We start from the raw sequence: 12,067 nt of genomic DNA on the forward strand, positions 1-12,067 counted from the left end.
GATAATTTTTTTAAGGCAAGATGCACCCCTTCGATTTTCCCGGTCTGATGGCTAATGGTCGGGGGACACTTGGGACTTCTATCTGACATAGTATCAAAGGTGCGTCTCGTGTAGAAGTACTAGAACGGAGTATTAGAAAACTGGGTTCCCGATTTTCAAAGCCTTAGAGGAGGCCGATTTGGTCGAGAGTGGTCTCAAACGAAAGCTCTCGTCGAGAGCTTTCGATCGCGCTATCGCACGACTCTGTAGCTATAGCCGTTCTCGAGATAGAAGGGGTTGAAGAAAAAACTTCTTCGGGCGTTTACGGGGACCACGAGGTGCGATCGGATCCGGGACCATGCGGAAAATGTTCCTCTCGAAATTACCTTCAAAATGAGACCCCACTCGATCAGATCGGCTTCGGAGGGCAGATTTCGCCCAGACCCTTTCCGCAGGTTACTTGACGCTAGACATACATATAGATCCTTCAACGTGTCTGTCCGAATAGATACCAGTGCTCCGATGGCTCGATATTCTGATTCTGAGTTTCGACTCGCTGTTCCGCTGGAAAGTGACTTAGAAACAAGTGGCATGGGACCCTTAGAGGGGAGAATCTCTCCCTCCCGAAGCAGCTTTCTCCCTCTGACCAAGGAGTCGGACTTGGTGCAAGATCTCTTCTCCAGAACCGTCAATCTGAATGGAACCCCTGGATTCGAGTCAATCTGTACTTCCCACATCCTCTGAGTGTTTCGCTTCACCGTGTCGGTCGGAGAACGACGATCTAGAGCTGCCGATTCTTCTTCTGCCCCTTAGGTCAATATAAATCGCAATGGTCGCGAACTCCGCCGGCCCTCCACAGCTCGGAGAAGCTTGACTTCCGACTCGCGAACAGCCACGGACCCGCATTCAACGTTCTAATTCGACATGTGACAAGTTCAGAGAAAAATCTATTCAATTACTCGCGGAGGCTGCACACGCTGACACTTATTCCGATTTGTCAGCAGTCGACGGTGGCTCCTCTAAAGACCCAAGCTTTGATCGATAGATAACGTGGGTTTCAATCTACGGATACGACCACTTTTGATCGATTACGAAGTTCTTCGTAAACGCGGCTTAACTCGGCGATGACACTTGCACAAAATTCGGATGACACACGCACGCTCGCTCTCGATAAATTTTGACAGCATAGGTTTTAAATGTTCAACGCTGGACATCACACGTCCCGGTGGGGCGCGAAAGCAAAGCGATCGTAGAATTCGTCGCCACCGTCGGCGTTGGTCGTTGCCGCGGTGCGTGCGTCGGGCTCGGAACATTCGGCTAGGTGTCTATACTTTTCATCTGCAGCGTTTTTCTCGCGTTGCAATTAAAATATTCCCACAACGGCTGAGGTTCGGGACTGCCATACTCTCGTACTCGAACTCGAAATGCCGGCGGCGCTCGATACCTGGCGTGGTCGCACAATGTTGAGAAGCCATTTTTCAGATCGGTATTATTCGCTTTTCCCTTTTGTTACCATCGAATCAAAGAGATGTTATCATCTCGGTGTATCGGAAACGTCTCATCTCAGTCAGCTTCGCGGCTCCTGACAAAGGGGTGTTTCTCCAGTTTCGCTTCGCAGGCGTACCGTTCACCGGGGACAGGAGCTCGAAGGGATCGCGCTCATCCTAACGAATGTACCGATGGTTTTCGGGTGAAAACGTGTTCTTATTTAGAGAGACGTTTTCGAGAGTACGAAACTCTCGGAGAGTTCCGGGGTAGGAACAGTTCCATGAACGGGCTCGAGAAGCCGTTCCGCAGAGAGATCAGGGAGCGAATTCTCCGCGGGAAATTCCCTACTCTTCCCCGCTGTGCCGATCCCGCACTTGAGGAAGAAATGCTCGATTTTCGTCTCTGACAGAAGCCCGCACCGCCGGCAAACCCTTCGAATAAGACTCCAACGCGTGTTCTTCGATACCGAGTTTGAAAAATGCGTGAGGTGGGTGACAACCCCCTGAAGGTGCCCGCCACCGCATCGCTTGATGTCTCCGTCGCGTTGCGAAAGTGACTGCAGGGTTCGAATCGCCCGCCGACGACGGTGACCAGAAGTGATTGACGACACAAAAACACTGACGTCGGATCCTCGCGGAACGGACGTCCAAACGTGGTTTATTTATTGCCGTCCGCAGTGAAATATGATACGGTGAAGAGGACTAAATAACATTCTTGTCTCCCTGGATGAAACGGAGGAGACGGAAGGGGTGAGACAGAACCCATCCGAAGGTCCAACTTTTTGTGAGAGGCTTCCGCTGACGCGATAAGACTTGCCTGCATTGACAGATTCCGCATAGATTATGCTGATTAACATCAGAGTTCGAGCTCCGGAGAACACGGCTTCTCACGTCGGGAGCTCCGTGAGGAGGAATGTTGTCGGATCAAAATTAGAGGATATTCCCCCCGAGACTCCTCTCCTCTCATTCTATTGAATGCCTGGAGGATGTGTTCTCTGGATATTGGAGGCATTTCCCGGAGGGAAAGACAATCTGAGGGACAATTCGTCTATCCGTAAGGGGATGAGTCATTCGAAAATGGAAGACCAACGCGTCCTAATGATTTTGATCGGACGGCATCTTAAACGATCGTTTTGTTGTTGCACCTGCGAATAGTCCCCTTCGGAAGATTTCCCGGTGATTTATCGTAGAGTACGCTGCGTCATTCCCGCTGAGAGATCTCACCGGGAGACATCATTGTGTTGAGCGCTTCATGAACGAAACAACGCCGCCATCATCAACGAGAAGGGAAAGACGTCGATTGTATGTTCCACTTTTGAATTAATCGAATGTTGAGCCGAATCGCCGCTAGAAATATTCTAACCCCCCTCGACGGTGCCGATGGTGACGAAGGCACTCTTAGTGCTGTGAGAACTTCGATGCTTCCAGCCGCCTCATGCTGCTCATGGTCAAGAATAGAGTTGAAGGCCGTAACTCTGTGGCTCATTCATGCATCGAACACTTCCAGACTACTCGCATTTCAGTCCAGGTAGCCTGCTACTCCGTGGGCAGGCCATCCGAGCCCGCATCGAAACTCGAAGTCGACCACAATCATGCAGATTCTTTGTCAGACCGCGCCAGCCGACCGCTCCGAAGCTCCGAACAATATAGTATATTGGTACGGTAACGTTCCCGCTGCACACCTCCCGTTCGCCAGATGAAAGAGGTGTAAAATGATTAGAATTCCGGACGACGAATTTTTCGCTCATCCCACTCATTTCCCTCCTGCTTTCCATTCTTGTACGAGGCGATTCTTCGTGGAGAAAAACGTCTCAAGAAGCGGGAAGCCAACTCCCCCTCGAATTCCGAATCAAGTGCCCTTAAAGCTCGCAATCGATCGGCGCTCAGTAAATGAACGCGGCCCCGTTTGAAAGACCGGCCACGTGCCGCTCTTACTTAGTGCGCTCCGTCAGAATCCCAAGATGATTGCTGTTCAATTCGATCGGGAAGAATCGGCTCGTACGAGCTCTTTCTTGACTTGTTATTCTTTGTATTGCTGCCATTTACCTCACGCGAGGAAGCAAATAGTTCGGAGACGCTTCTTGTGGGGAAGAATGTTTTGGGAATTTTTCCCCAAAGCGCTTGAAGCCATATGGAACCGTTCGTGATAGAGCTGTTTCTCCCGGTGCCCCCCTCAGTGTAAGGAATTGACCATGAGACAGAGATTCTCACCTCCGGTCGCTTGCCGGAACACTCCGGCTCCATCCACCAAGGCAATGCTCCTTCTGCACGCGAGAAATATCCGAATGGAAAATCTCAGCGAATCCCGACCTCAGATTCGGGGAGTACCTACACGATTTCTCCGCTTCCTCGTTAGAAGAAGTCGATGGAGGATCTGTAGCCGAACATTTTAATTCTGGACTGGATTTTCTCCCTGAAAAATCTGTTTATGGACTATCGATGCGGTAGGGATGCGTTTCTGCAAGTCCGATCGAATCCGACAAAGTTCGAAAGACAAGTTTCGTTGCCTGGAACTGATCATGCCGTCAACCGACTTTCCCGATAGCCTCAACCAGAGTCAGAAAAAATGTAGCGAGGCTCTTTAATTGGACGTTATGCAATGATTGCCCAACCGTGAGCAATTAAGCGAATTCTGATGAGGGAAAGTGTTCGGAAAGGGCCACGCCGTCGCCTACTCGTTCATTCATCGGAATTCTCATCCCTCCCGGTTTCGGGAGTCATCCGATACCATTCCGAGTCAATAGATGTAAATATGGGGGTCTCTATGCATGTGAAAAGCAGCGTCATGGGCACCACCCAGAATAAAAACAAGTTGATCTCCGACGCTTGTCTCTGAACAAAAGGAGAGCTGCTACATAAGTGGTTCGATTGCTGTTTCATGAGCGGCTGCTCCTCCCCTGATGGTTATCGGGGCTTCTTGACTACACCAGAAAAAAAAGAAGATAGGCGACTCGGGGAGAATGAAAGGTGACGTTCTCTGCAGCGTGTCGTTCCGACTAACGGAGTCTTCGGCTTTCTGTCGCGGGACACCGCTAAAACTTTGTTTCCGTCGCTTCGCCTGAGGGGCGTCACGTTGCGCGCTCACTTTCGTTGATTCCTCTTCGATTGCTCGATTAGAGGCTCCGGTTGCACTCCCGAATCGGGGACCGAGATCGAGAGTTCAAGAAGGATTTTTTTATTCTTTTACGCCGAACCCCTCATCACCTGAACCATAATTGATGATTTTTTGAACTCAATCTCGAAGCCGAGGGTTCGGTGTTGCTCTGGAGGACGGACGGAGAGTGCGACTCAACGGATGCGGATCATTGCCCGGAACCAGTTTTCCCGTGAGGAGACTCTTTTTCGAGAGAGATTGAGCCGCGCCATCTCCCCTCAGGGCAGTAATATGTACTAACAATGAACGAGTGACAAGCGGCTTTCCACGGCCTGGGGTTGTTATTCGGCTAGCCGTCGATTTCATCATTCATCGGAGGTTTTCCTCGCCATAAGTTGGATCAAGAATCTGCAGCTTCTGAGTCGCCAATCTCCCTGAAGCTTCAAGGCTGCAGACAAACACCCAAAGGATAATTGGACCAAGGTTTAATATCTCCCGCTGACTCAAAGGTGCGAACGGGGAGCGTCTGGCCTTGCCGAGCTCCAGGTCCTCCCGTCGGGGTGAAACGAGAATCGTCATTCGAACTTGTCCTACAGGCCCGGATGGACCTTTCTCTGTGGATGGGAGGGTCTCCGGAGTTCCCTCGTTGCACCTACATATATTCGAGGTGTCTGCCTCACCCGAGACCCATCATTGGACAGACGACGTACGAGACTTACTGCTTAGTCGGCTTCGTCCGATAGCTCGCTCGACCAAGATCTGGACTGTCAATGACGTCCCGCCACCCAGAACGGGAGTTAAATAAGGATTCACGTGGATCGAAGTGCCTGAAGTCTGTCAATCGGGGAAGACGCGCCCATGATCCTCGACTTGATCTTGACAAGTCTCGAAAGCTCGAGGAAAATACGTACACTCCTGCTCAGTCCTGTACGTGGACCGGAACAGTTCCGAGCGACACAGCCTGCAATTAAGAAAGTCAAGCCTGACAGGAATCGGATCGGATCCAAAGCAATCCGCTCCTCCGGATTCCCCTTTGTCCGAATTAAGCGAAAGCCCCTGTCGATCGGTCAATGAAGGAACCGTTTCGCCGATCCATCTTTTCAATCGTGAGCGAAATTCGAGCGACTGTCAATATGTCGAAAATCACTGCGGAATCACCGGAGCTACGACTTACCCGACCGCGGGACCCATCCCGAAGTACATGGGAGTATCCAATAGCGCCGACAACATTGAATTTCTCCACTCTTATCGTCTCCGACCATGAGAGCTTCAATCCTCTAATTAGTATATGATCAAGCAATCTGACAACCAGGTTTCCTACGGAGAGCTCGCCTTATTGGATGACATCATACCGGGGGAGCCCCTGAATGCCGCCAACCAGCAGCGGTAGCTTGTGCCACTCTCGATTCCAGCCGACTAAAATCGCTGGGCAACGGCTCGGGGACGATGGTCTCCTTCAGCCTCCTTCTCCGCCCAGTGTTGACTGTTGAGCGATGAGCGCTGCCTCATTCGATTCCCGCTGATCGACTAATAGCTCCTGTGGGCAGTTTTTAAGACTTTGTCCGTGAGGAGTTTGTCAAAGGCAGAGACTGTGTACCGAAAGCCTGCTCGCACTTGACAATTGTTTGCAGAGAAACATCGGCTTCGAAATTGCCGCGTATGACCAAAAGACCGCGTTGGGAGTCGGTGGCCGGCGCTCGATGGAGAGGAAATTCCTCTGGTCGATATGAAGGAAAGTCTATGGAATCTTCCTGACTGTGAGGCGAATGAGTTTTCTCGCGTCGGCCCTGCATTCGATGGGTTAATTATATGGCGCCAAGCTGAGACTTGTCTTGTGCGTAATAGCGAGTGGTCAGATACGCCACGTCAGTTTTTGACGGGCACTGCTTCCCCAATCTTGACATGGGAAGCTAACGAATCGAGCCACTTTTGGCTCCAGTCGACGAACAAGCGGGTGGGCTCGCTGAACGTCATGTTCCGCGGAGATGATGCGGTTTCTGTGCTCTGTGCTTGAAGGCTTTCCGTTGCGACATCCGTGATCAGCAAGCTGTCTGATCGCTCGATCTGGAACCCTCGAACTCTTTCGTTCACGCCACCGGCCGCTTCGAATTCGCCACCACCCAATCCCCTGGAATCGTCTCTTGATCCGATTCCCCTTCGACGGTGTGTGAGGAGAGAAGCTCGGATGCGTCGGGAGTCTCGATATAGCCATCTGCTCCGTGTTCTCAACATACCTTTCGCTTTTCATTTTATGCACTCCATCATTAATTTCTGCAGTGCTATCTAAATACAGACAGCAATCAGAAACTTCCTGGATCGTAGTTCCCTCGTACGCTCCGATGCGCTTCCTACCTGATTCGGAGACCCACAATAATTCGGTTCATGGTCGAAAGACCCAGAAGTCTTCGCGTATGTCTCCTGACGTTTCCTCTTTAATCCATATGTCATGTTGAAGAATGTTCGCAATTTTCCTTGCGCCCGCTGAAGACTTCACCGGGAGGAGCTGTCATCGGTGGCTTGCGGCTCACTAGCGGCGTCAATTCTCGTTGTCATCGCGTCAAAAAAAACATCTCATCGTCGCGTGTCCATAACACAAAACCGTGTACATCTAGAAGAAGAGCGGTCGATTCCGTCGTGGAAGGCGACGGGCCGAACATTGTCGTGAGAAATCGTCGGAGGTGCTCCGGACAGGGAGAGCCGCATACCGATTCTGAGATTCCGATTTGTTCTAGGTGGGTCTCATTCGGAAACATCGGTATCCGGTGGAGCACTTCCCGGTGCTGACGAAAGATGGCTTTCTTTTGAGTCTGGTGCGCATACCCTTATCGCGAGGCATTCCTCGGAGCTTCAAAACGGAACCGGGACCTCCAGTCTTACTCGTGCATGGTAATTGCGGTGGTCGGTGCGATTTATGATTTTTCGCTCATCGCTCTCGACAATCGAAGGGATCGTCCCTGATCTGATTCTCCGCGATTTCCAGGGATCATCTCCTCAGCTGACGATTGGGTTCTCAATACGCCGCAGAACTCTCCCGGATTTCTACTCTCCGACGCCGGATACGATGTCTGGCTGATAAACACTCGAGGAACCCCGTACTCCAAACACCTGAAGCACCGACGTAATAGCAAACAGTTCTGGGATTTCAGCTTTGATGAAATCGGCAACTTCGATATCCCCGCAGCTATTGACTTCGTCCTGCACCATACGGGTCACCCGCAACTCACGATTCTGGGCTGGTCTCAGGGAACCACCGATATCATGGTGACGCTATCGCTGAAGCCGCAGTACAACCACAAGGTGAGTTCTCCCCCACTCTTCCTGAAGGATGAATTTGTTAAAGGAAATTGCAAAGCAAAGGCAAATAGCACCGAATCGTTGAGCAAACTGACTTCTACGCCGTCCAGCCGGCGCAAGAAGTGAACCTTCTTCGCGAAGCGTGTTCGCAACTCGTCGACCCGTCATCACAGACGTATTGTGCCATCAGTGTTTATATTTGGGAGTTCTCGCCTCTTTTATCGATCCAAGAAACGCGGGGCTCCTCTCCATGAAGATTCTATGTGGGAGTGAAAATTGTTGAGAAACAGAATATTGACTCTGTTCAGTCTTCTCTTTTTGACTGCCTGTTTACTTGACGAACGGACTGACCCGTTCATCCGCGACGATTGAATCCTCAACTGTTGATTCCCGCAGCGTGCGTACCATGCCACAAATTCCATTCGTCGAGTTCCGTGCTGCTCACGTACATCCTTTTCGATAGCTCCGCGTGAGCAAATTCGGCAATAGATTATTTGGAAGGCCGAATTCCCAGCAATTGGATCGAAGATTTCGGATGCGTTGCGAGGAACGAGGTCTCGGGGGCTCAACACTCTACCATCATTAACGGTATTTTTCAGGTGAAACTTTTCGTTGCGATGGCTCCCGTGGCCAACATCACTCACCTCGCATCTCCGATGACAATGCTCATCCCATTCAAAGGCTTAATTAAGGTGAGCCCCTGCGAACCGCGGTCACGCCTCCCGAATTTTTTCCTTCTGAATCTTAACGGAACCATATGATCAGAGGCGCGGATGGAGCCTTCCGGAAGTTTATTAATCTATCCCAGCTCTAGATCGACGGAAATCAGAAAACTGACTCGCACGCTCTCCGTGCGAGTTGAGCCCTCTCAGTTCCCGAAAATGAGATCTTCCTAGCGGAAATCTGATGTTTACTCCTATAGTTCGGTCGACTTCTGAGTAGACTTGCCCGCAGAATATTTCTATACTCAACTACGATTATCACTCGCTCAAAACATCGAGCGACCAGGGTTCCAGCTATAGGTAGAGAATTTGACTCGATACATAGCACGGATCTAGGATCGAAAGCTTAAGCGACGAGAATTGCGCTCGACTCGCGCGAGACCCTTCGACCCGACAGTTGAGCCAGGAGCGACTCACCGAACGGAGAAATTATTGGAGTCAACATGTCATAAGTATATATTTTCAAATTGGTGCTTGAACGGCTCTGCGTTTTCAATCTTCATTTCTTCCTGGAGTATCTTCGGGTGGTCTCGGAAGCGTTCTCGTTTGAGATGTCTCGCATATCCATCGTGAATTTAAAACCTTCGTGGCTTGTGGTTGTTCTCGGGTAGCTTGATTACTTCTCTCATCTATTATTTATTGAACGTCTCACTAACTCGAGTAATTGCGATGCTAACTGTGGGATATGAGTGCATCGATAGAAAGAGGAGGAGTTCCACCCGGGACTGCATTTCCCCTCGCCTAACGGTCAGGTATAATGGGGTTGAGTGTAGTGATGCCATGATCCGATGTGGATAAGTACCTATAATACGATCATCCTGAGTCATCACGGAGAGAGAAGGCGCCTCGTCGACCCGACGGAATTTAGTGTCTTTTGTTCGAGCCGGGCACCCCTTTCACTTTCCGGGACGGGGACTCACGACGGAGATCTCGAATCTCGACCGGAAGTCAGGGACATGAATTCCGGACACGCTCCAAACGCATCTCGGTCGCCACTCGAAATCGGGAATAAAACCACAACTTTTGGCACTTGATTTGATTGGCTTAGCACTAGCTCATTTTGAATGCCGCTATCCTGGAAGCGGCGATCGCGTTGATGAAAGTCGAGGTCTAGGATATAAATTCTGACTCGGAGATTCGCTCGACACGAATCACGAAATTTGTCTCCGAGAGGTGGTCTATTGCCGCTGACCATCGAAAATTTCCTAATGCGAGGCTTCGGGGCCGTGAAGCCCGATGCGCGACGGGGCGAGACGCGAAATAATCGCATCCCGGACGGAACAGACGGATCAAAATGCTTCTCGGTAATCTTCACTTCCTTTTCTACCTCGTTCACTGTACGCTCCTTTGATTGCTGTTTCTGGTCGACTTTCCCCCTCCATGGGATTCTGTGATGCGCGGCTAGCCGAAGTTCACAGTCGGGTTTTGCTGAAAGAGCACACACTCATCGACTCCATTGAGAATTACACAAAGATTTCACCGAACGACCGCTTGGTTGACGGAAGCCTTCTGGGGCCCGACAGCCGCGATAGAACGTCATTCGCGATTCTTGGCCTCTAGGCAAGCAGAGACAATCTGATGGTGAACCCCAGTATTGGGGAGTACTTCCCCCTGTATTGAACATCTTTCCCGATGCCTCTGAGCCCCTCGGAACCTTCTTCGAGATCGGAGGTTTGAAACAAACTCGGGGCAGCTCCAAATTTAATTAATTTCTGGCTATACGTAGTGAGGGGAAACGGTGTGTTGGTTTGCATGGGGGCGTAAGGTACGGTTTTGCATCTTGCTCCGACACTACATCGGTATCGCTATGACTAATCCTGTGCATTTACTGCTGTAGAAAACTCTGGACTTATATAATGGAGGCGGAGTATTACCCTCGAGTCGCCACTCGAGATCGATGTACAACCATATGTGCAATTCTCACATCCGGGGACTTTGTTTCCTGCCGGTGTCGGTCAGCGTGGGAATCAGCCCTCATCAGCTCAACAAGGTGGGGAATCGGGAGTCGCGCGGCGTAAATCGGCGTGAATCTATCTATTAGTGATTATGTCAGAAGACATACTCAATCCCATGTACATGCGTATGTCGCGAACTGGAATCAAGTTTGTACTACCGTTCCAGACGAGGATACCCGTCTACATGGCTCACATGCCATCAGGTACTTCAACCAAAAATCTGATCCATTTCGTTCAGGTGAGACGACAGGAAATCGCCGAGGACGCATTCTTTCTGTGATGATGTCGCGAATCGCCTGTGTTCCTCGCGCTCCGGAGAAAAACAAATTGCCTTCTTTGTAGATTCGCGACCGGAGAGAGTTTCGACGGTTCGACTACGGGGAGCCGGAGAATCTCTGGCGCTATGGCCTTCCCTTCCCCCCGAAATACCCGCTTCACAAAATAAGCACTCCAATGGCCCTCTTCTGGGGTGAGGGCGATCGACTAGCCACACCACAGGACGTAAGCACTTTGAGACGCGAATTGAGGCACACAATAGTCTTCGACTATCTCGTACCGCAGTCGGGATTCGCGCATCTGGATTTCACAATCGGCATCAACGCCAAAGAAGTACTACACGACCCGGTTTTGCACGTCATCAACGAGTTCAACAAGGGTCTCCATCTCGGATTGTACCGACCAGAGATCCACGACACGCTATTCGAAGCGCCCGTGCCACCATTCCCGATGCCACCAATGACGCACAAAAACCCGAGCGGGTTGCCAATCATGGGCATCAAGGTGGCTTCGATCGCCATGGGCAAACCCTGGCATCAAGACGACGAGTTCCCGCCGATGCCTCATAAGCCTCTCTCCTTCTTTGAATTCCTCAGGCCGCCCTCTCTGGATCCTGTTCACCGATATCATTTCGCTGGCGAGACTTTCGCTCATTTCGACAACACCATGCTGCAAGGTATCCCGGAAGATCCTCGTTTCGGCAGCTCTCACGGCTTCGGAAGTTCGCCGCCAAGATATGCTCTGACGAAGCCCATGTTCGCTCCTCACCGACCAAACAAACAGCCAGGGATCGAGATTGCGACCCAGGTGGCCCAGAACCACGTCGAGGAGCCCCCCGTAAATTATATGCACGGTCTCCGACCTCCACCGCCCGTTCGCAATGTCGCGAAGCCCACCGTCTCACCGGAGGTCACACCCGACGTCACACACGATCTTCAAGATATATCTCAGGAGCTCCCTGATTCGTCGGAGGGCGAATCAAACATCGACGAGCCAAGGCAGCACTTGTCTAAACTCGTACCGGCCGAGGGCCATTTCATCGACTACGGTCTGAGCACCAAGCCAATCGCCATGCATCCGGATAAGAATGGTGGCTTCCAAACCGACTGGTTCCCAATTACGGGGAACTCGAAGAAGTTGAACGTACAAGATTTGATGCCGTCGGCTTCGAAGGCTCAGTTGAGCCCTCAGCTCCTAGTTGGCGAGAATTCGAGAGAGATGATCAAGAGTCCCGCTTCGAAACCGTTGCGCGCCATATAG

The 12,067-nt window shown here is 51.1% G+C and overlaps 1 protein-coding gene across 1 annotated transcript in view; it reads left to right on the top strand.

Moving 5' to 3' along the window:
- The window catches only part of LOC100900331 (lipase member K-like), a 27,850-nt gene extending 15,783 nt beyond the window's left edge, over nt 1-12,067 (top strand). The window contains exons 2-7 of the mRNA XM_003738763.1: nt 7,293-7,446; nt 7,541-7,857; nt 8,454-8,546; nt 10,414-10,566; nt 10,698-10,769; nt 10,874-12,067. Coding sequence (XP_003738811.1) covers nt 7,293-7,446; nt 7,541-7,857; nt 8,454-8,546; nt 10,414-10,566; nt 10,698-10,769; nt 10,874-12,067 — 1,983 coding nt within the window. The remainder of the gene's footprint in view (nt 1-7,292; nt 7,447-7,540; nt 7,858-8,453; nt 8,547-10,413; nt 10,567-10,697; nt 10,770-10,873) is intronic.

The sequence above is a fragment of the Galendromus occidentalis genome, unplaced genomic scaffold (genome assembly GCF_000255335.2).
Source record: "Galendromus occidentalis unplaced genomic scaffold, Mocc_1.1 scf7180000076319, whole genome shotgun sequence".
Lineage (NCBI taxonomy): Eukaryota > Metazoa > Arthropoda > Arachnida > Mesostigmata > Phytoseiidae > Galendromus > Galendromus occidentalis.